Source organism: Garra rufa, chromosome 5, assembly GCF_049309525.1.
Source record: "Garra rufa chromosome 5, GarRuf1.0, whole genome shotgun sequence".
Taxonomy (NCBI): Eukaryota; Metazoa; Chordata; class Actinopteri; order Cypriniformes; family Cyprinidae; genus Garra; species Garra rufa.
The window spans coordinates 38,509,530-38,535,453 of record NC_133365.1 but is presented as its reverse complement, the minus strand read 5'-3'; the positions used below and the strand labels follow the sequence as shown (position 1 = coordinate 38,535,453).

The 25,924-nt window shown below is 35.8% G+C and overlaps 1 protein-coding gene across 1 annotated transcript in view; it reads right to left on the bottom strand.

Annotated features, from left to right (window-relative positions):
- The window catches only part of mfsd3 (major facilitator superfamily domain containing 3), a 31,387-nt gene extending 6,298 nt beyond the window's left edge, over positions 1–25,089 (bottom strand). The window contains exons 1-5 of the mRNA XM_073840407.1: positions 24,994–25,089; positions 23,025–23,757; positions 13,955–14,102; positions 6,320–6,420; positions 1,407–1,516 (exon numbers count right to left, since the gene is read on the bottom strand). Coding sequence (XP_073696508.1) covers positions 1,407–1,516; positions 6,320–6,420; positions 13,955–14,102; positions 23,025–23,715 — 1,050 coding nt within the window. The 5' untranslated portion in view covers positions 23,716–23,757; positions 24,994–25,089. The remainder of the gene's footprint in view (positions 1–1,406; positions 1,517–6,319; positions 6,421–13,954; positions 14,103–23,024; positions 23,758–24,993) is intronic.
- Between the last annotated feature and the right edge of the window lie 835 nt (positions 25,090–25,924).

Below are 25,924 nucleotides of genomic sequence, written 5' to 3'. Positions count from 1 at the left end.
TATAGCACAAATTTTTGAGTTTATACCATGAAATTCTGACTTTATAACTCGCAATTACAAGTTTATATCATGCAATTCTGACGTAAATTCTCAGAACTGCGAGTTTATATCTCACAATTCTGACTTTATTTCTCAGAATCGTGACTTTTTTTTTTTACAATTGCATGTTTATATCACAAAGTTTTGAGAAAAAAAAAACAGAATTGCAAGTTTATATCTCACAATTCTGACCTTATAACTCACAATTATGAGTTTACATCATGCAATTCTGACTTAATTTCTCAGAATTACGAGTTTATATTACGTAATTCTGACTTCATTTCTCATAATTGAGAATTGTGAGATGATAAGTCGCAGTTGCCTTTTTAAATTTTTTATTTAGTGGTGGAAACAGGCTTCCATAATTTCATGCATCTTTGCTGAATAACTTCTTTTTAAAATAAATAAATAAATAAACTAATTAAAATGTTCAAAAGCATTCTATTTAAATTGATATTGTTTTTTTTTATTAATTCATTTTTACTTTCTATTTATTAAAAAGAAAGGTCTCTTGAGCACCAAATCAGCAAATTAAAATCATTTTTGAGGGATGATGTGACACTTAAGTCTGGAGTAATGGCTGCTGAAAATTCAGCTTTGCCATCAAATGAATAAACTCAAATTTAAAATATATGAGAATAGAAAACAGTTATTTTAAATTAAATTAATAACAATATTACTGTTTTACTGCACTTTAGATTGAATAAATGCAGCCTTGGTGAGCATAAAAAACTTATTTCAATAACATTTAAAAAAAACCTCAACCACCCCAAACTTTTGGACTGTAGTGTACATACAACTTACTGAAACAGCGCTAGTTGTTACTGTTGAGACCTTCTTGAGAAGAAAATGTAGATTTAGTAAAAGGGTCGGAACTAACCACTGATATACTTCTACAACCAATTCCTGACAAATTAAAATAAAACTTAAAATGTCAAATCTATAAATGTGAATAGACTTTCTGATGCAAATGCTTTGGAGGTGATTGATGAGTTGAAATGGGTTGACGTGCAGAGCTAAAGAGAGTGTAAAAACTGCTCAGTTCTCGGAGTGGAGCTATTGACTGACAGATAAATGAGCTTTTGACTGCTGTGATGTGCTCACGTATGTGGCAGACAGGAAACACTCTCAGGCTTTCTGCAGCTCACGGCCTGTTGTGAGACTCTACCTGTCAACAACTATCAAAAACTGTAAGATGCATGTTTTGTTGTCTTCAGAGCTTGACTGCTCAAACTGAAGAGAAAACACAATAGATTTGTCATGCTGTTGACCTCAGGTGAACACGTGTGATGCCGTTAAGCAGTTTGCTCTGATCTGTCAGGAAGCACGAAGAGCTGCGGTCAGTTAAAAAGGGTGCCGTGTGATACCTGTATGCTCTCCTCGGCTCTCTGTGTGCAGTTCATCATCGTGGTGAATGTCAGAGTGGTGATGAGACCCGCTATGAAATGCTGCAAACTCAGACTCAGCACTGCCATACCTAAGGGAGAAAGAAAACACAATCCACATTAATACATAACACTTCTCTACAAACAGTACTGCTATTGCTTTAGGTCTGCAACAAAAAGCCTCCGACTGTAAGCAACTCACAGCATGACCCTGTTGCAGACAGTTCTCAGATTTGAATTTGTGACTTTGAATTTACATCTTGCAAGTAAAAACGCATAATGTCTCTAAAATATTGCACTGAAGGCAAGGCAAGTGTTAGCTTTTCATGAGAGAGATGGCCTGTAGTAAGTAGCTGCTTTTGTGGCTGTATGTTGTGGTGCTCAGGGCTCTAAAATGACCAGCTAAATGCTCAAAGAGGTCCCAAAATGATTTTTCAACCCATTTCTGAAATCTGGTATTGTATAGGACTTGAAGAATGGGGTGGGGGCACCAATAATTCTATGACAGCCAATCAATTGGTAGCCAATCCAAAGCAGACAGTTACTGAAATGCTGTACTGACTGATGAAACGGCAGAAGTGAGCAACAGCCAATTAAACCGTGAAAGGCAACTTTAAAACTAAAAAAGGAGTCCAAAAAGAAGTCAAAATCCAAAACAAAAGCCATAAGTAAATATATAAACTACAAATATCCACTGCCGTTCAAAAGTTTGGGATCAGTAAGAAGTTTCCTACATTGATAAAAATGATTTTGTGGTAAGTAAATAATTTAAACTTTAAACCAATTTAAGCTTAGAATTTAAAAATTGAAATTATAAGTATATTTTACTTGGAATTGTTTGTTATTTTTAAAAAGATTGTTTAAGCAAATATCAAAGTCATGATCCCGTTGTTCCCATCATGCACTTGGGCATGAATAATTAATAAGGTTAAATGGTTTGCTGTTTTCAAAATATATTTACACTGTTTGCTTGGTTGCTTTTGTTGTTAGGTTAAGTAACTTGCTGTTTTGTAACATCTAGAGTTAATTAGACGGAAGGCTAAGCTTAAAATAATTAAGTAGAAATTACTCAACATACTCTAACTGTACACGTTAAATTTACTTATTTCCTTTGCTAATTTTACTTAAGAGTTTACTTAATTCCATACTAAAATTGTACTTTAAAAATATGCGTGCAAAAACTTGTAAAATAAAAATTAAGTAAATTTACTTATTGTATTTTTCAGTGTATGCTCATCAAAGCTGCATTTATTTGACCAAAATTACAGGAAAAAAATTGTAATATTGTGTATTATTATTGCAATTTGATATGCTGATTCATTATAAATGTTAAAAACAGTTGTGCTGCTTAATAATTTTTGGAACCTGTAAAACTTATTTCAGGATTCCTTTATGATTAAAACTTTAAAAAGAATTTAACAATTTTTAATACACTATACTGTTTAAAAGTTTGGTCAGTATTTTTTTTTCTTTCTTTCTTAAAATAAGAAATTAGTTACTTTAATTCAGCAAGGATGTGTTAAACTGATAAAAAAAGTGATAGACTTATTTTGTTAGAAAATATGTATATTTAAAATAAATTCTGCACTTTTGAAACTTTTTATTCATTAAAGAATACTGAAAAAAGTATCACAGGCTCCAAAAAAAAATTAAGCAGCGCAACTGTTTGCAACATTGAAAATACAAGTAATAAATCAGTATATTATAGTGATTTCTGAAGAATCATGTGACATTTAAGACTGGAAAATTCAGCTATGCATCACAGAAATAAATTATATTTTAAAGTATATTTAAAATACAAAACCATTATTATAATAACCGTTATAATACACACTATGACTGTTTTTTCTGTATTTTTGATCAGTGTTGTTTTCGTCAACGATGACGATGACGAAATCATTTCGTTGACGGCACTTTTTTTCATGACAATAAAGAGACGATGACGAGATAAAAATGGCTCGTTGATGACTAAAACATGACGAGACGTGTGTGAGTTTTCGTTGACGAGACGAGAATAGACGAAAATGTTAGTGGGTGGTCCGTCAGACGTTTAAAATTCATGACATTTCTGCTTATTGTGCATGCCAATTAAAACCGAAAAAGTATCTGCCGCTATGGCAAGCCGTTTTAGCATTAAATACTCTTTGCCATACTAGTATGGCAAGCCGTTTTAGCATTCTATCCTTGTTTGGTTACGCTCAACACGTCACATTGTTGTCACTCAGACAGACAGACGATTAACCATGATGGCGGCAGTTTGCACACAGGGTGGTCGCAAACGGTGAGAGGACCTATGGGTGTATTTCAAATATGTCTTTTATGTCTAAAACCATTCCTTCATTATTGTAATTATTGGTGAAATTAGTCAATCTGGAAGCTCACATTGTGTTGAACTATAGATCTGCTAGTTTCACAACACTACCAAACAGCAAAATACTTACTGACCTACATTAATTTGTTAAAAGACTACTTTTTCCCCTTTTTTTGACTAAAACTAGACTAAAACCTTTTTGACTTTTCATCGACTAAAACTATCACATTTAGAAGTGACTAAAATTTGACTAAAACTAATAAGCATTTTAGTCCAAAAGACAAGACTAAATCTAAGATGGTTGTCAAAAACAACACTGTTTTTGATCAAATAAATGCAACCTTGATGAGCAGAAGAGATTCCTTTAAAAAACAATCAAAATATCAAATATTAATTATACATATACATTTTATTGTTTAGTTTTACCTCCCTATTTTGTGCAAATCAGTGCAAAAAGGCCACAAGCCTTTCCTTCACGCTGCTTGTTGATATGTCTGTGTGAAAAATAAAAACTCAATTTCGGGATCCAAAAGTCAGGGAAAGTATGCACCAACGTGTCAAAAAACAAGAAACTCTGAATTTTTCAATGTATGCAGAGTGACAACCTTCTGTCTTATAGTGTGTACTTGGGTTTACTCATAGTCAACACTGTCATATCCGTATTACAAGGAACAGGACTTTACATGCTAGTTATTACACTGAGCTCTCCCAGACTATGACTTATGCAGACAGAACCATGTCAAACTACTAGTAGTTTAACTTAACAGACACTCAAATCTAACTCTACATGATTGACATTTAGAAATCAGTGTCTTTTTGGGCTTTTTGAACTTGATTATTTAATTCACAGTAACGTCCACCCAGAGCATGAGACATACAGTCTACCATTAATGCCTCTAAAAATCATGAATCTCAAATCAATCATTACCAGAAGCCCATTTGCCAAAAAAAAAAAAAAAAATCATGAAGCTTTCACATCCAGCTCCATCTGAATAATTCACTGGAAATGTTTAGTTCTGCCTAACAAGACTTCTCCATTACTTATCCAGGAACCACAGGAAGGAAAATCAGCTCTTCTGAGGCATCCAGTCTCATACAATATTGAAAAATATTTTCTGCAGAACTTTATCTTTTTTTTTTTTTTGAGGGGGGTTAGACGGGGTGCAGAGTTGCTTTGTTCCGTTTCGTTTGGGAGAGCGGCAGAAAGAGAGATGGGGAGAGAGAGAATAAAAAAGACAGAGAGATGAGGGAGTTGTCAAACAGAAGCTCGCTGACAAAAACATCTTGACTAAAAAGCCACGACATCCTGGGGAAGAAGTAATACAGTGGCAAAAAATACTGAGTAAAACAGCTAAAACGCAAGAGTTTCCCCATTTCCTTTTTTTCATTGTCATTAAATAAACATTCAAAGCACCTGTGAGAGAAAGAGACGGCATAACAAAAAAAAAGAGAAATAGGCAGAGGGTTTGAATATGGGTTTATTCATTTATCAAAGTGAGCCGTGAGAATACTCAAGGTAAAATAGCAATGCCTTCTGCAGACAGAAACAGGAACGCAAATCCACTTAAGCAAGTTGAACCGGGAGAGAGTATGTTTGACATAACTTCTGTATGATCACTTCTATACAGCTCATGCATAAAATGTTGCATGAATTGTGCAGAATCCAAGCACTACGACTAGGAAGAGTCCTACAGAAGATTCATGGAATAAAATTTCAAGATCATTTTTCAGAACAGAGAGCACACTGATCTGAGGTTGGATCAATACTGAAAGTTTGGCTTTGGTAAGATATCAGCCTCTGGTACTGGTATTTATATTAAAACAGACACCTAAGGCAACAAATAGAGAGCCTTGAGCAACTGATGAAATAAAAGTCTTTGAGATTTATCTATTTATTTTCCCTTTTAATGAAAAACAAAACTAAATTAACTTTAAATGCTGGGTTCGGTGACTATATTTGCACATTACTTGCATATACATATAATTTAACTATATATAAAAAATAAAAACTTAAAAATAAAAAAAACATTCTCCAGTTGTCACTTAAGCACCAAAGAAGTGTTTGCCATTGTCCAGAGATGAACTCTGCTGGTCTGAATGACATTCATGTTAATACTTTCCCTTTTTATCACAGGCTGATGTTTAATGCAGCGTTGAGAGTTTTATTCAGACACACTCTGCCTTAACACCTGTTTACTCGGTGCAAGGTGCTGAAATGGACACTTTAGCCTGTCAGTGGAAAACGCTGGAAACCAGAGACGGCCCCATGGATGCTTAAATGCAGGGGAACAGTAGAAAGCTCAGAAGAGAACAGGTCAATTTCACTTCTATATATACATACGTACATGTGAGCTATCTGGCTCTTACGAACAAACTGTACCCACAGGATGTACAAGGCAGTAATAAACATACTTTGTTCTCCCACTTCTTTTTATTTATAATGCAGTGGACTAAAGATGTGCAGCCCCTTACTGCATTGCAAAATAATAAAAAAAATTAAATATAATAAGTCTGCAGTAATACCAATGCTCATACAATACCATGTTTGTATACTTTAGTGTGTACAAGTATGTGCATTTCTCACCTTTCATCAAGGGCGAGGGCTCCAGCACCACAAGAAGTGAGCTCTGGAAGACCATGCTGACAGTCCGAATCATAAACACACGTCTCATTAGCAGGCCAATACTGAGGACATAAAAGAGGTAAAGTTCAGTATATCATCTCAAACTCCACAAATATGCAATGTAGAGTAATGCAATATACAATAGAGTTCAACATTTTTTAAAGAAATACTATATAGTATCTATAGTATAAATACTATTGTTTCTTAGGGACACATTAAATTAATCTAAAGTGAGAGGGAAAGGTATTTATTTTCTATTCTATTTTATTTTATATTATTCCATAAATTCTTTTTTCTATTTATTAAGAATCCTGAAAAGATGTACCGCAAAGATTTTAAACCGTTTTCAACAAAGATAATAATAATTCAAAACAATTCTTAAGCATCAAATCAGCATATAAAATGATTTCTGAAGGATCATGTGACACTGAAGACTGGAGTAATGATGCTGAAAATTCAGGCTTGCCATCACAAGAATAAATTACATTTTGAAGAAGTTCACTTCCAGAACAAAAATTTACAGATGATTTTCTCACCCCCTTGTCATCCAAGATTTGTTTTTTCAGTCGTAAAGAAATTGTTTTTTGAGGAAAACACATCAGGATTTCTCTCCATAGATACAGTGGGTACGGAAAGTATTCAGACCCCCTTAAATGTTTCACTCTTTGTTATATTGCAGCCATTTGCTGAAATCATTTAAGTTCTTTTTTTTCCCCCATTAATGTACACACAGCACCCCATATTGACAGAAAAACACAGAATTGTTGACATTTTTGCAGATTTATTAAAAAAGAAAAACTGAAATATCACATGGTCCTTAGTATTCAGACACTTTGCTCAGTATTTAGTAGAAGCACCCTTTTGATCTAATACAGCCATGAGTCTTTTTGGGAAAGATGCAACAAGTTTTTCACACCTGGATTTGGGGATCCTCTGCCATTCCTCCTTGCAGATCCTTTCCAGTTCTGTCAGGTTGGATGGTAAATGTTGGTGGACAGCCATTTTTAGGTCTCTCCAGAGATGCTCAATTAGGTTTAAGTCAGGGCTCTGGCTGGGCCATTCAAGAACAGTCACGGAGTTGTTGTGAAGCCACTCCTTCGTTCTTTTAGCTGTGTGCTTAGGGTCATTGTCTTGTTGGAAGGTAAACCTTCGGCCCAGTCTGAGGTCCTGAGCACTCTGGAGAAGGTCCTAAGTATTCAGACCCTTTGCTGTGACACTCATATATTTAACTCAGGTGCTGTCCATTTCTTCTGATCATCCTTGAGATGGTTCTACACCTTCATTTGAGTCCAGCTGTGTTTGATTATACTGATTGGACTTGATTAGGAAAACCACACACCTGTCTATATAAGACCTTACAGCTCACAGTGCATGTCAGAGCAAATGAGAATCATGAGGTCAAAGGAACTGCCTGAAGAGCTCAGAGACTGAATTGTGGCAAGGCACAGATCTGGCCAAGGTTACAAAAAAATTTCTACTGCACTTAAGGTTCCTAAGAGCACAGTGGCCTCCATAATCCTTAAATGGAAGACGTTTGGGACGACCAGAACCCTTCCTAGAGCTGGCCGTCTGGCCAAACTGAGCTATCGGGGGAGAAGAGCCTTGGTGAGAGAGGTAAAGAAGAACCCAAAGATCACTGTGGCTGAGCTCCAGAGATGCAGTCGGGAGATGGGAGAAAGTTGTAGAAAGTCAACCATCACTGCAGCCCCTCCACCAGTCGGGGCTTTATGGCAGAGTGGGCCGACGGAAGCCTCTCCTCAGTGCAAGACACATGAAAGCCTGCATGGAGTTTGCTAAAAAAACACCTGAAGGACTCCAAGAAGATGAGAAATAAGATTCTCTGGTCTGATGAGACCAAGATAGAACTTTTTGGCCTTAATTCTAAACGGTATGTGTGGAGAAAACCAGGCACTGCTCATCACCTGTCCAATACAGTCCCAACAGTGAAGCATGGTGGTGGCAGCATCATGCTGTGAGGGTGTTTTTCAGCTGCAGGGACAGGACGACTGGTTGCAATCAAGGGAAAGATGAATGCGGCCAAGTACAGGGACATCCTGGACAAAAACCTTCTCCAGAGTGCTCAGGACCTCAGACTGGGCCGAAGGTTTACCTTCCAACAAGACAATGACCCTAAGCACACAGCTAAAAGAACGAAGGAGTGGCTTCACAACAACTCCGTGACTGTTCTTGAATGGCCCAGCCAGAGCCCTGACTTAAACCTAATTGAGCATCTCTGGAGAGACCTAAAAATGGCTGTCCACCAACATTTACCATCCAACCTGACAGAACTGGAGAGGATCTGCAAGGAGGAATGGCAGAGGATCCCCAAATCCAGGTGTGAAAAACTTGTTGCATCTTTCCCAAAAAGACTCATGGCTGTATTAGATCAAAAGGGTGCTTCTACTAAATACTGAGCAAAGTGTCTGAATACTAAGGACCATGTGATATTTCAGTTTTTCTTTTTTAATAAATCTGCAAAAATGTCAACAATTCTGTGTTTTTCTGTCAATATGGGGTGCTGTGCGTACATTAATGAGGAAAAAAAAAAGAACTTAAATGATTTCAGCAAATGGCTGCAATATAACAAAGAGTGAAACATTTAAGGGGGTCTGAATACTTTCCGTACCCACTGTAGACAAGACAAGTTTAGAGCCATATGAAGCCACATTTAAACTGCATTTTGTAAGTTCAAACTCGCAGACACCATAGAAGTCAACTATATGGAGAAAAATCCTGAAATGTTTTCCTCAAAAAACATAATTTCTTCACGACTGAAGAAAGAAAGACATGAACATCTTGGACGACAAGGGGGTGAGTAAATTACCTGTACATTTTTGTTCTGGAAGTGAACTTCTTCTTTAAAGGGATAGTTCACCTAAAAATGAAAATTCTGTCATTAATTACTCACCCTCATGTCGATATTTTTTTATGAAATCTGAGAGCTCTTGCATTAGCAGTGCCACACACATATGTAGTGTATGAAAAGAAATGGTTGAGTAAAAGTTTTTTTTTTTGTTGTTTTCCTTGCGCACAAAAAATATTCTTGTAGCTTCATAACATTACAGTTGAACCACTGATAGCGCATGGACTATTTTAACAATGTCCTTATTACGTTTCTGGGTCTTGAACGTGTCAGTTGCGTTGCTATCTATACAGGGTCAGAAGCTCTCGGATTTCATCAAAAATATATTAATTTGTGTTCTAAAGATGAGCGAGGGGCTTACAGGTTTGGAACGACATGAGGGTGAGTAATTAATGACAGAGTTTTAATTTTTGGGTGAACTAACCATTTAAAATATCTTAAAATAGAAAACAGTTATTTAAATTTTTTATAATATTTCTCAAAAAGACTACATTTACTAGAGTTTTGCTCAAATAAAAGCAGTCTTAGTGAGCATTAAAGATTTTCCACCAACCACAAAATTTTGAATGGTAGTGCAATATAATATATCATCAGGATAAAATATATACCACAGCAAAATAAAAGGCTATTAATTTACAGAGCAGTCATTGCATTAATGAGGGTCAGCCACACTGAGACAGAAAAACACTCCTGTACACAAGCTTACAAGCCGTGTGTTTGCTTACACACTCTAATTGATTCTCTATTAACAGTTAAGAATCCCTCAGGGGAACTTCCTTCACGACATAATCAATAACGCGACAAGATCCACAGCCACAGGCTGATTAACCCCCCGCTAATTAGTGACCATCACACACCTCAATTTCTCCCAGCTCCAATCAGAACACCCGGTGGGCCCTGTCAATCAAACACAGGGTCTGAAGTCACTGCTTCTGTGGTGTTACTTTTCACAACTAATACTGTCAATCAGTAATGCATTTAACAGTTAACATAATTTCACATCATGTTCTCTAAAAAGAATAGATGTATTGATGCTTAAAGCGTTCGACAGCATGATTAAGAACCAGGCTCGCGTTAAAGCTCTGGTGACAGGATCTGTTGCATAAAAATTAGTTTGACTCGTTCCTAAGGCTGTAAAAATTGTGTCTTTACATAAACGTCCTTTCCATGTGAATAGACTCCGAGGCATCTGACAGAGAAAGCGAGTCGAGAAAGAGAGAAGGAGATGCGGGTAAAGGTCAACTGGACTTTAAGAGAAGAGTAAGGAATCGTCTGTCATCTTAAACCAGCCTTTTAGATCTAGATGTACCCAGTCAACAACAGCAGCCGGTCAGACAGAAAGCCAATCTGCCATCATTCTCATGCAAACACCCTCCCTGCATCCACTCAATAACACTCTTTCATATTTCACTCAGATGAGAGGAGAGAGAGAGAAAGAGAGCTGTAAGAAAGACAGACAGTCTTAAAGAGGAAAACGAGCAAGTTAGAGAGAGAGAGAGAGAGAGAGAGAAGGGTGCGAGAGATCGAAAACGAGTCTAAAACAGGCGTATCACACGAGCAGTTAGGGCCGATAAGATTCGTACTCTCAGATTGCTGATGGCGATCAGTGTATGGGGGTCAGTTTTTGGCCACTCAAGCGTTTCAGATGGGGCCGGGATAAGTGTCCAAATTAGCTTTTAGTGGCCCTGAACAGACAACGGCAGAAACCCAATCTGTGGGAAGCAAGGCCTGAATGCACGACTGTGTCGAATGAACGAGCCCCCTGCGTGTGAAACTTTACATTCCTCCCCATTCACTAACACTGCCTTTAGCATAGAGAGGAAGAGAGAGACCAAAAGAGAGAGGAGGAAAAAAAAAAGGAAAAAAGATGAAGGGACTGAGAGAAAGGGAGACATTAGTAAAAAAGGCAAAGGGAGAGAAGGAGAGGTAAGAAAATTTCAGCAGATATTTAACTCTGCTTGTGATTTTAACACGTTTTAGGGCTGCACATCTGTCCCACTTACCTGGTATTTTAAAGCATGTTTATTTATGTGCAAAATTCAAGTTGTGATTGCTCCGATATATTTGCTTGGAAGGAAAGTTAGAGACTGGATTCTTGTTACATGAATTAAATACTTGGCTAGAGCCTTCGTTTGTTTGCATTCAAATTCTCTTTAAAATGAACATTTTGCATTTTCCATTTATCGATCACAGAAAAATAATAGTGACAGAAGAAGTACCTGTGATGCACATGTATATTCTGGTTCAGGTCCTGTGTCCAGGGCCCTATGATTTTCGCTATGCGGTAAACACTGACAGTTTTGCAGAATAAACGTCATAAAAATAGAATTTACTGTATAACACAGAATGTTACGGAATTAGCTAAATTTGGGATGCATGAATGGTCAGTACACTTAAATGAAAAGGTGCTATAGACCAGTGTCTGTGAACATTATGCAGGCTGTGATTTTGTTTACTACACATAATAAAGCACATGTGCCACTTGTAGTGTTCTGCCGCCTCAAATTATTAGTACATTAACACATGAACAAAAGTCACTTAATGAGCATTTTGCTGTTTCTTTTGAGAAAAACTATTGCCATATATACAAACATTACAGCAACCCCTAAAAATTAAGTTAAATTTAGTTAATTCAACACAGTATTTTAAAAAAATAATAATACAAATTATAATAATAAAAAAATAATAATATGTTTTTACAAAAACAATTAATTACTGATGCTTGTGATTATTAAAATGTTATGAAACCATTAAAATTGAATTTAGAAAATAAATGGAAAACACAGTATTTGGTCAACATAAAATTGAATTTGAGAAAAAAATGTAATCAATAAAAATAAAACATTTCACAGGGCCTTAAAAGTTATTTTTTGTTACACTTTTAATAAACTGCTGTTAAATTGTGTACGTTTTAACGATTTTAATTAATTAGAAATGCTTTTTGATTGATATTTTTTAAGTTAGCCATTTAAAACAGACTCTAGATAAATAAAAAGGAAAAACGGAAACCAGAAAAAAGTAAACAAAAAAAAAATGAATTTGGAAAAAAATTAAACAGAATTTGAAAAAAAAAAAAAAAAAAAAAACGGATTTCATAGGGCCGTATATGGCACTTATTAGTTAACAGCTACCTTAGCTATTTTTTTATAATAATAATTATAATCATAATCATAATACCAAACAGTGCTTTTGAAAGGTTTGGGCATAGTAAGATTTTTAGAAAACGCTTTTAAACTTTTTTTTTTCTGTTCAGCAAGGCTGCATTTATTTAATAGAAAAATACAGCAAAAACAGTAAAATTGTGAAATACTCTCATAATTTATTATACTATAATAATAATATCATAAAAATATTTTAACATTTTAAATAGAACATATAAGTCATCAGTGTTACATGATCTTTCACAAATCAATCATTCTAATATGCTGAAGTGCTGCTTAATAAATATTTCTTGTTATTTTCAATGTTGAAAACAGTTGTGCAGCTTAACCTTTTTTAAAACAACTGCATTTTTAGAAATCATTTTTTAACATCATAAATGTCTTTACTGTTACTGTTGATCAATTTAATGCATTTTTGCTGAGTAGAAGTATTTCTTACAAAAAAAAAAAAAAAAAAAAAATTAACTGCCCCAAACTTTTGAACAGTTGTGTATATAAACGAAGAAAATAGATTTGTGATCTGAATGAAATCAATCTGCGTTACGGATCAAATGATAAAGCCTATGTTTGCATTACCTCACTTTAGATAGTTAGAGAATTACAGTTCACAGAGACAGTAGACTAAGAGTGACGTTACTTTCAGTCTTTTAATAGACCAACATTACATCATTTTAACTAACGTATACACCAACGTAAGCATCAAGCACAGAAGCTCATGTAATGCTTTCCAGTGGTTTGTAAAACTGCATTAAAATGCATGTTGTTTCATGATGCCAGAAGGCAAAGCAAACCAGCCTGGAGAAAATGGCACACGTCCAGTATGAAGAGTATCGTTTCACTTTAAACTCTGATACATGACTGGATGTCTGCCCTCAAGTCTGGAATGAAATAAAGACAGAACCTCAGCACATGTCTTTCTCCAAAATCCTCTTTCTCGTGCCTTTCTCTGAGCGCATTAACAGGTGTGCAGACCAATGAGTCAATACCGCTCGAGGAAGATAAGTGACTTCGGCCGCTCTTGGAACGGTTTAGGCAACCGAGCTCATATCTGAACTATTACAACACATAACTGGTAAAAACCGGTCTCAGGTCAGTAGACAAGGGCAACGTATCAGCAACAAGTATATCTCTATTCAAGCGGACCAACCTTATGCATCCTGGAGGCCTTTCAGCTCACACCTGAGCCTGTTTTACTCTCAGCTCCCACAAAAGGCTGTGTTTACTTCCATTACTATCTCTCTTTCTATCTCTCACACACACTCTCTATCTCTTTCTCTCTCCTCCTTTCGCGCCTGGGGCCGAGATGGGTGGAGAGATATAGTGAGAAAACACTGAGAAAAAGAAAAGGGCCGCGTTTCTTTCACAGAGAGACGGTGGGCTGCAGAAACCGATAAAGCAAGAGGGGGCATAGAAAAAGGTGTAAGAAGAAATCCAAAGAACAAGGTCTTCCAACACCATTCCTGCAACATTAATGGCAAAGCGTGACTTGGCTGGAAAGGGTGTTGCAGCTAGAACTTACTCTGTTTCACCATCGTTTTATTACTTAAAAAAAACACAAAACACACTCCCTACCTGTATTGAGAGAGCAAGAAGCCCCCGATTGATGAGCCGCAGATGGAAAAGGCCATGGCTACCATCCCGTTCCACACCCCGAGCTCTCTGGCCGTCATGTGGTGGTCCAGCAGGAAGAGAGGAAACATGGTGATAGCCCCCTGTTCACCTGTACAGAAAATATAGGAATTACATCAGCGCAAACACAGACGCAGTTCAACGATTGTAAATGCTCTTTTCTCTGAACTTCAGATAACGAGAACAAAAAGGCCAAGAAAATTGAGCAGATTATTGAAAATGTGCTGGATTCTTATCACATTGCATCAGACTTTTCTCAAAACTGGTGTTAAACTCCTGATAATATCCACAGAACACAACTCAAACTTAGTCAAAACAAAACACTTGTTATCTGAGAGAGGAAAAAAGCGATAACCTGAGAAGAGGCCATGTTTTTTTTGCACTTAGTCCTTGAAGGATCAGAGCCTGGATTGCCTTCCAGTCATTTCTTTTCTGAGAGTTTGTCACTTAAAACTCAGACAAATGTGACAAAAACAAAAGCTGCCAGTGAAAATGCTGCCGTTACACTGCAGAGAGTCCTGCGTCGCTGCATGATAGCGGGTGCACAGAGGCCTCGGTAACCCGCCGCCGTGTATTATTTAACGGCATTGTCATTATTTATGGAGTCTGCCTTCAGTTCGACAGCGAGACAGCACGCTGACTGACAGCTCTGAGACCGCCGTCAAAAAGAAACTGCGCTTCCGGGGTCCCCGGGATGAAACCGGTGAGAAACAAAAACAGAAAATCAAATCAAAAATCAGACGCTTCTGTCGGAGTTCTGCTACGGTCGCTGACAGCGCCACGTGAGCGCTTTGACAACGCTTTCTTTGTGGGGGATTGAGTCTGACAGTAGAACTAAATTTGTAAAGGATGTTGTAAAGTCTGTAATGTGGTGGCAACAATGAACAATGGGACCCGTTTTTTACATTCAGCACATCTTTTCTTCATATAAGGCAGCCATGCCACCCAGGTCCAATGCGTTCAGGGAATAACGATGCTGTTTTATATAAGGATGAACACGTACAAACCAGTCACATTAACTTTGTAGTTTGCACAAAAAGTATGAGAAAACTGGTTCTTACTTTGCATATTATGTTTTGACTAATGTCAAAATAGTCAATTATAGCCTAATCCTTGACGGTTCCAGCATAATCATAATTGTGACCCTGGACCACAAAACCAGTCTTAAGTAGAACGGGTATATTTCTAGCAATAGCCAAAAATACATTGTATGAGTAAAAATGATCGATTTTTTTAAAAGTTAAAAACATGCTCCATTAAGATATTTTGTAAATTTCCAACTGTAAATACATCTAAACTTAATTTTTGATTAGTAATATGGTTTGCTAAAAACTCTATTTGGACAACTTTTCTCAATATTTCGATTTTTTTGCACCCTCAGATTCCAGATTTTCAAATATTTGTATCTCGGCAAAACATTATCCTGTCCTAACAAACCATACATCAATAGAAAGCTTATTTATTAAATCTCAGTTTCAAAAATCTGACCATTATGACTGGTTTTGTGGTCCAGGGTCACAATTTCTTTGAAGTAAGGCCATAGTAATGACAGGTAGAACCACAGCGGCCATTTACATTATGAAAAGATAGTATGAATCTGGATTTCCACTCAAAGGACACAAATACAGTTGAAAATTTATGTAAAGGGAACACTGCAGAACAAACAGTGTACATTGTGTCAACATGGTAGTGTAAATATATACAAAACGGCAAAGATGATCATTGAACAGTTCATATGCTGCAGATCGTCTTATACGCGCAGCTAAGACATGCGCTTCAGAGTTCTGCCTCAGTCTTTTTTTTTCTCCTACGCTGCTTCAAACTAATTATTTTTTAAGCAGGGATTGAAAACAAACAACAAGGCTGCTTATTTATGTCTATAAATAATCTCAGAGCAACAATTGTCCATTTCACATGGGATTTCATTAGACATCCACAAAAACACAGCAGAGGAAAGCAGAAGAGGGGAGGCACTGGGAGGAGAAAGAGAGAGAGAGAGAGAGAGAGTGGGGAGAGATGCTGTATTAGTTCACCTCGGTTAACAACGATAGATAATGGGGAACAGATGAAGACAAAAATGGACAACAGATTCAGGATGACACTGAATGATTATGACAGCGAATAAGCAATGAACTACACTACAACTGTGTGGTACTGATTGAGAGGTTCACTGGATGTAAGATTTGAAACTCATTTTTAAAGAGATAGTTCACCCAAAAATGAAAATTCTGTCATTAATTACTCAACCTCATGTCATTCCAAACTAGTAAGACCTTTGTTCATCTTTGAAATCAAGATATTTTTGATGAAATGCAAGAGCTTTCTGACCTTGCATAAACAGCAACGCAACTACCATGTTCAAGGCCCAGAAAGGTAGTAAGGATATCTTTAAAATCAATGTCAATGTGACAGCAGTGGTTCAACCCTCTTGTGTGCAAAGAAAACAAAAGTAACGATTTTATCTTTTGTGTCAGTCCCTGCTATGCGTTCGCAAGACTAGCACAATGCATGCTGACGCTGGAGTAAAAGCAGGCTGAGCATAAAATGTCTTTGTAAAAATCTGAAGATTTCGAGAGAGAGGATGACTCGCAATTTTTTGCCCAGCCTTACTTATTTAAACCAGAATATACAGAAGATGAACTAAGAGAGATGGACTATTTTAACAATGTCCTTACTACCTTTCTGGGCCTTGAAAGTGGTAGTTGCATTGCTGTCTATGCAGGGTCAGATAGCTCTCGGATTTCTTTAAAATATCTTAATTTGTGTTTCAAAGATGAACCTAGGTCTTACGGGTTTAAAACGACATAAGGGTGAGTAATTAATGACAGAATTATAATTTTTGGGTGAATTATCCCTTAAAGTTTCTACAACTGCATTTCCAAAATGTTACTAAAAAAAGAACAGTTCAAACTAAAATTAAAACTCTCTCATTCTAATGTTGTGCCAAACTGTATGACTTAATTTGTGTGTTGTACCAAAAGAGCTATTTTTATGAATATACTAATTATTTATATGCACTTACAATGAATATAAACAGGAGGTTTAAAGTCTCAAAAAAAGACTATAATGTAAGTTATTATTTTAAAGATCTTCCCTTACAGTAAGTTACTGGAATCACTGAGATCATTGGAACTGATTCATTGGAAAATCTTATTCTAAATAACTCAATTTCACTCTAAATATAGCAGATATCACCATTCTCACAAACCCCTGAGCAGCAAGACAGTCAAAAATGTCAGTAAATGATAATTTACATTGCAGTCTATTCTTCACATTATTATATGGCTTCAGAAGACTTGCAATCCAGTGGATAAACCATATGGACAACTTTTTTATATATACACACACACTACCAGTCAAAAATTTTTGAACAGTATAGTTTTAAATGGTTTTTAAAGAATTCTCTTCTGCTCACCAAAATACAGCAAAAGCAGTAATATTGTGAAATATGTTTACTATTTAAAATAACTGCTTTCTATTTGAATATATTGTAAAATGGAATTTATTCCTTTGATCAAAGCTACATTTTCAGCATCATTACTCCAGTTTTCATTGTCACATGATCCTTGAGAAATCATTCTAATATGCTGATTTGCTGTTTAAGAAACATTTCTTATTTATATTATCAATATTTGAAACAGTTGAGTACATTTTTTCAGTATTCTTTGATGAATAGAAAGATACAAAGGTCAGCATTTATCTGAAATAAAAAGCTTTTGTAACATTATACAATATACCATTCAAAAGCTTGGAGTCAGTATAACTGATCAAAAGTGATGATAAAGACATTTACAATGCATATAAAGATTTCTATTTCAGATAAATGCTGTTCTTAACTTTCCATTTATCAAAGAAACCTCTACTCAGCTGTTTTCAACATAATATTAATAATAAATGTTTTTTTTTAGCAGCAAATCATAATATTACAATGATTTCAGAAGGATCATGTGACTTCAGCTTTGAAAGAACAGGAATAAATTAAATTTTGGAAAGTTATTTTAAATACTAAAAATATTTCAAAATGTTACTGTTTTTGCTGTACTTTGGATCAAATAAATGCAGGGTTGTTGAGCAGAAGAAACTTTTTATTCTTTAAAAAACATACTGTTCAAAAACTTTTGACTGGTGGTGTATATATAATTTAAAGTTTTACAGCTCAGGTCCTCAGTTATTTGTATCGCATTAAAAAGAAAGTCCAGGATATTCTTCAAATATTCACCTTCTGTGTTCCACAGAAGATAGAAAGCCATACAGCTTTGGAGCAACATGTGGATGCAATTCAATGAAACACCACCTCAACTACAGTTCAAAAGTGTGTGAAAGACAACAAGTGTGAGATGCTGACTAAAACCAGCAGTACGATACATCCCAAAGTCCCCAGAGTCTTCAGCATGGGAACAGCCTGAGGAACCTGGGCCCCTCCCAGTTCATGTAGGTCACTGTGCCGTGTGTATCTGCATCTGTGTGTACCTGAGCAGGTCACACAGATTTACAACTCCATTGTAAATGCTCCTCAACCAACGACAAGCCGTGAACCAAGTCTCTATGGACCTCTAAGGTTAGAATTCGCAAAGGTCTAGGTTATTCTCTTTACATTCTGGGACACAATGACATAATTGTTTGGACGAAACAAAAGCATGGAGAACTATCACTTGCACCGTTAGCGAGCGAAGATACAGTGGTATGGATAGGGAACAGAGACGCATCCCATTCAGAGTGTGATGTACTGTAAGCTCACATATCTAAACAGAATGCTTTTTAATGTTCACACCCGAGTTACACAATGGTCCAGACAATGGGAAAACAATGTAGGTCAACTAAAAGGCATCACATACTTTACTCTTCTTTCTTGGAATTCAGTGTTCTCCATCGCTCTCTATTCACCCGCTTTCTCATCATACCCGATGCCCCCTGCACCCCACCATCTCTCTCGCTCTTATTCACTCTCTCTCATAGTTGACCATGTGGTGGGTGTTCATTAATTCATCCCCCCTGCAGTCCTCTGTGTTCCCTCTGGAAAATATTTGCCTCCTGCTCGCGTCACCCCTCCATCCCCCCTACATGCCCCTCCGTTCCCTGGCCCCTGCTGTGCAGGACAGAGGGAGGGCAGCATCAGGCGATATACATGCATCTATGTGTGTGTGTGTGTGTGTGTGTGTGTGTGTGCGCGTGTGTGTTAGGTATATATAGTTGAACAGGAACAGTGGCTTTCTACTCCCATAGAGAATCTAACTTTAACCCCCCGTAAGCACACTCCCGCCTCCAGCTGGACTCTTCCCAGGGAAGCTCCACGTCTGGCCCAATCCCAGCCCCCTCCATCCCACCACTGTCCTCCCCCATCACCCTTTATCGACGCTTGGGCTGAGAGAACCTATATATAAGACATTTTGGTAACAACCTGTGATGCAACAGAGGCACTAGATGACATACAACAATGTTTTGTGCAAAGTCTGACTGATTTGTCATCTTAGTAAGACACATTATTCTACAATCCAATAGATGTTGTACAGTGGCATGCAAAAGTTTGGGAACCCCTTGCAGAATCTATGAAATGTGAATAATTTTAACAAAATAAGAGAGATCATACAAAATGCATGTTATTTTTTATTTAGTACTGTCCTGAGTAAGATATGTTACATAAAAGATGTTTTCATATAGTCCACAAGACAAAAAATAGCTGAAATTATTAAAATAACCCCTTTCAAAAGTTTGGGAACCCTTGGTTCTTAATACTGCAGGTGGTTACCTAGAAGATCTACGACTGTTTTTTGTTTTTTTGTTTTGTAATGGTTGTTCATGAGTCCCTTGTTCGTCCTGAACAGTTAAACTGAGCACTGTTCTTCTGACAAATCCTCCAGGTCCTGCAGATTCTTCAGTTTTCCAGCATCTTTTGCAATATTTGAACCCTTTCCAGCAGTGACTATGATTTTGAGATCCATCTTTTCACACTGAGGACATTTGATGGACTCAAACACAACTATTGAAAAAAGGTTTAAAAATTCACTGATGCTCCAGAAGGAAACACAACGCTTTAAGAGCTGCGGGTGAAAACTTTTGAACAGGATGAAGATGTACAAATTTTTCTTATTTTGTTGAAATATAATTATTTTCCCATTTAGTACTGCCCTTCGGAAGCAACAGAAAATACTTTCCCGGAAGACAAATTAAGTACAATTTACCTCGTTCTTCAAATTCAAGATCCCCCCCACTTACCCAACCATCACAAAACAAAACAAAAAAACATCCAGGTAACCATACAGTATTAAGAACCAAGGGTTCCCAAACTTTTGAAGTTGGTTATTTTAATAATTTCAGCTATGTTTTTGTCTTGTGGACTATATGTAAACATATTTTATGTAAAATATCTTACTCAGGAGTCAGGACAGTACTTAATAAAAATAACATGCAATTTGTATGATCTCTCTTATTTTGTCACATTTGCACAGATTCTGCAAGAGATTCCCAAAAGTTTGCATACCACTGTATTAAAACGTATAAAATGTAAATAAAGTATTATTAAGTAAATAACCGGAAACTTTAGTTTGTGAATTCCTATGTAATATTTATGATCATATAAAACTAAATAAGAAACAAGCAATAACAATTAAATTAAAAAATCTTCACCATAAACATAAAGGGATTTTATAGCTTCTTATTGATAAACACAGCAAAACATAATTTAATAACAAAACAAAACAAAAATAATCTTTATTTCCAGATAAAAAAAAAAACACACTCCATAAAAACTTACTTAAATAAATTTACTTGAGAAACAAAACAACATAAATTAAGACTTGCTTTTAGAGAATAAATCTTAAATTATTATTGTCCCATTTGCATTTTTTTGCTTTAAGCATAAACTACACAAAGTACTGCTAGATTTATGCAAAAAAAAAAACGTTTATTAGACTTTTAAAAAAATCTTTTTTAACTTAATTCAGGACATAATGTGTGAAACAAGTATTAATATCTTATGCAAATTAATTTCAAGTAAATGTATCTTAAAGATGTTATATATCTTTACTAAAAAAGTAAGACACAAATACAGATTAAGAAATGTATGTTTTGTAGTGTACTATCACACTTTTTAGAAGTTACTGCATTAGTAAACTAGTTTGTGTCATCCAAAGTGCTGTTTAATAGTGATTATAATGATGATCGGGGGAGAAAACTTATAAAACAGATTAAGAGGGGGGCTGCCGCTTGTCCTGTCTGCTTTCGTCTGCTGAGGCTCATCCGATTACAGTGCCACTTCCCTCTCTTTGCCAGAAACACAAATATATGACACACAAAGCTTGGTTTCCGATTAAATTGTTCTAAACAAAATATAAAACTCAAATGACGCAACACAAACAAAAAAGCATTGACATAAACAGTGCAGCACACATTTCTAAATTCAGTTTTCAATGAAAATACCACAGACACAAAGAGACTCTAATCCGGGCATAATCCCCTTCTGGTGCCAAACACCGCATTCAGCTCATTGAAAGTGATTCATTAGAAGCTATTTATGTCTATTTCCTGATTCTGATCATAAAGCAGAAGTTCAGCTTGTGATTAAACGCTGGTGCAAAGTTAAATGAAAAACTTCAATATCAGTTCCAGCACAGACATCTGAACTGAACTGGGGGAGCAAACTGTTTGGTTTCCTGATGTTTAGCAGCTTCTAAATCTCTGAGAATAATGTGACAGTAAGCATGGAAAAGGGCAAGACTGCCATCTTGTGGAAAAACAACACATTACCATGACTTCAAGTTCATGGTCAGTCATGGTAAAGAATGAAACGTACTTGCTTACTTATAGTTTTAAAAGCACAAAATTAATGTGTAACATTTAGTATTTTTCTTATTTAAAAATGATTTTAAATATTACAATATTTTAATGAATTTGTGTGTATATTAATATAAATATATATAAAAGTTTTTACCAGTAAGATTTTTTACATTTTTTAAGAAGTCTCTTCTGCTCACCAAGCCTGCATTTATTTGCTCCAAATTACAGCAAATTCAGTAAAATTTGGAAATATTTTTACTGTTTAAAATTTGAATATATTTTAAAATGTAATTTATTCCTGTGATTTCAAAGCTGAATTTTTAGAATCATTACTCCAGCCACATGATCCTTTTTAAAATCATTTTAATATTATGATTTGCTGCTCCAAAAATATTTATTATTATTATGTTCAAAACAGCTATTTCTAACAGAGTAATTTTTTTAGGTTACTTTGAGAAATATAAAGTTCAGAAGAACAGCACTGATCTGAAATAGAAATCTTTTGTAACATTACGTCTTTATCTTCACTTTTAATCAATTTAAAGCATCCCTGCTAAACAAAAGTATTAATTTCATTTAAAATTCATCATTTCTTTCCAAAAAAATAAATTAATAAATAAATGAATTACTTAATTATACTGGTTCCAAGCTTTTGAATGGTATATTGTATAATGTTACAAAAACTTTATTTCCGATAAATGCTGATCTTTGGATCTTTCTATTCATCAAAGAATCCTGAAAAAAATGTACTCAACTGTTTTGATTATTGATAATAATAATAATAAAAAAGTTTCTTAAACAGCAAATCAGCATATTAGAATGATTTCTGAAGGACACTGAAGACTGGAGTAATGATGCTGAAAATTTAGGTTTAATCACAGGAAAAAATTACATTTTAAAACATATTCAAATAGAAAGCAAGTATTTCATATAGCAAACTTTTTCATATTATTTTTATTACGCTTAAATATTATTAATTAAATATTATTTATTTATTTTATCAATAATATTAATTAATTAATTTACTATTAATTATTTATTTTGCAGTTCTGTCTGGTGAGGTAGAAATTATATTTAACCTTTATTTAACTGCGTATAGTCTATTCAGTACACAAATACAAAACAAGAAGTGTGTGTTTAACTTATTCAACAAATTAGAGGGAAATGTAAAAATGTACTTTGAGTTCTCCAAAACATTTAAATCAATCCATCTGATATCAAATTATGAAAATTATCTTACCTAGCTTGTAAGTGAGAACGTAGAACATGGTCCATGGCGTTCCTGGCACAGACAAGAGCTTCTTCCACACCTTCCATGGCTGCATCACATCTTTTGTCCCTCTCCGTCCTTCTCCCTGTCCCCGCGCCGACTCTCCATCCAACACCGGGGCGCCCCACACGAACAGAGCAACACCACCGTACACGCAGGCCAGCAGGGCGAACATCCAGCCCCAGCCTGCAACATCAATCACAGCCAGGAGCCCCCCTCCAGCAAACACAGACCCAGCTTTATATCCCACCACCTGCACCGTGTTTCCCAGACCCACTTCCCCCTGCCCCCTGAGCAGCCGCACGGCCGCTCCGTCCGCCGCAATGTCCTGCACTGATGCCAGCACGTTCATAGCGAGCAGGGAGCCCGCTACGCTCATGTACTGAACATCAGGTGAGATGGTAGCGCTCACCAAACAGGTGAGGGCCAGACCAGCCACTGTGCCCACTAACCAGCAGCGCTTGGTGCCAGTCCGGTCCACCAGAGGGGCCCAGAGTACCTTGAGCACCCAGGGGAAATAGAGGATTTTGGTAAGGCTGATGCGGGTGAGGGAGTGGCCGGCGCCGCGCAGGTACACCGGGAGCAAAGACGACTGCAGGCCATACGGAATGCCCTGGATGAAATAAAGGAGACCCAGGAACACCAGCTTGTCGTTCATCATTGAGAAAGGCGGGTCTGGGGAGCCTCAGCTCATGGCTGTACTCTGTAAGCAACACAAGTAGAGTGTTTGACATGGACTTGAAAACATATGTTACCATAATGGTTTTTATTTTAAAAAAAATTATTTCTAAGACAAGACACCACAGGTGAACATGGTCAAATTAATAAATAATAGATACCATCATACACTACCAGTCAAAAGTTTTTTAATGTTTTTGAAAAAATATTTTCTGCTCACCAAGCCTGCATTTATTTGATCCAAAGTACAGCAAAAACAGTAATAATTTTGAAATATTTTTACTATTTAAAATAACTTTTTTATTTGAATATATTTTAAAATGTAATTTATTCCTCTGATTTAATCATTACTGATTTCATAATTTTTAGCATCATTACTCCGGTCACATTCTAATATTCTGATTTGCAGCTCAGAAAAGATTTATTATTATTATTATTATTATTATTATTATTATTATGTTGAAAACAGCCAAGTAGATTTTTTCAGGTTTCTTTGATGAATAGAAAGTTTAGAACAGCATTTATCTGAAATAGATATCTTCTGCAACATTATAAATGTCTTTATCATCACTTTTGATACATTTAAAGAATGACATATTCGAGTTTTCTTTACAGAGGGGATTTGGGATATCTTGTTTTATTACTGATTGAACCAGGAATCGTCAACATCCAGAAACTAATAAAAAGTTAAACCTTCAAAAAAACTCTAGGAATAAAACTGGAAAGTTTGATGTATGGAATATTCCGAATGTGTATTTAAAATCAACGCAGATACATAAAGTATAATAAAATAGACACATGTCCATCTTGTTTGTTTACTTCTAAGTGGTTTGAAAGAAGACATGTTACGGAAACAAAATAGCCTAAAATCTCTAAATTGACAAATTAATGAAAAAACGAAAAAAAAAAATGGCTTTGACAGCAGTGACCTCAAAAACACAAACAAGCAAAGAGTGCTGCGTGGTTCATTCATTCATTGCACATGTCATTCATTCAAGCCATAAAATAATATCACAGCTGGATATATAACTGATATAACTAATGTCTCATAAGACATGCTTCATATACATTCTGCAAACTGCTAGACACTAAAATATAAATATTAAAGAATTAAATATGCAACAACGATTTAGAGTCATTAACAGTGCCTTACTGTCACAGCATATGCTCTGCTTGGGGGAGACTCACAAACAGGATTAAGAACAACAGAAAATATGCTTATAGAAATGCACAAATAACACAATTCAAGCACAGCAAATACCTTATTATATTTGCACGTAAATGTCTCCTTCACCCGCTGTTCTCGATGCAGCATAACCTCTATTTTCCAATCCTCGTTACTTCCGCGGGAGCGCTTGACGTAACGCAGTCTTTCAACCAATCAACAAAGCGGCGCTCACAGACAAAAAATCAACAGCGACCCCCGTCATAACAACGGTACTGCAGCGTAGGACAGGAGTGACAGCAAGTCTAGACCAGGGAATAAGGAATGTTAAAATATCACACCCTGTCTCTTAAGTCTCTTTATCGTTAACTTTATCTCTTTTCCTACCACTCCCATAGTTTCAGCCCAACATGTTTCTGACACACAGTCTAGGTTGTAATTTGTCTTTTGTCATCCTCAGTCTTTAGAGGTAACTTTAATCTTAACATAAAGGCATCCTAATCCAAAAATATAGCATTTACTTTAATCAAATTGTCATTATGGTTCCATTTACGTTTTTTGTACTTCATATTTATTGTAAACCAGCTAAAAATATAAAAAAATAAAACATTGAGGAACAATTCTTTTTCTTAGATGCCCAGTGAACAACACAAGTGTTTTTTTTTTTTTTTTTTCAGACTTGAGTTTTCATCCCAATTCCAACCAGTACAAATCTTAGTGACTATTTGTGACCCTGGACCACAAAACCAGTCTTAAGTAGCACAGGTATATTTGTAGCGACAGGCAAAAATACATTGTATGGGTCAAAATGTATTTTTCTTCTATGCCAAAAATTATTAAATATTGGGTAAAGATCATGTTTCAAGATATTTTGTGAATTTTCTACCGTAAATATCTCAAAATGTAATTTTTTGATTAGTAATAAACATTGCCAAGAACTTCATCTGGACAACTTTAAAAGTGATTTTCTCAATATTTTGATTTTTTTTGCACCCTCAAAATCCAGATTTTCAAATAATTGTATCTC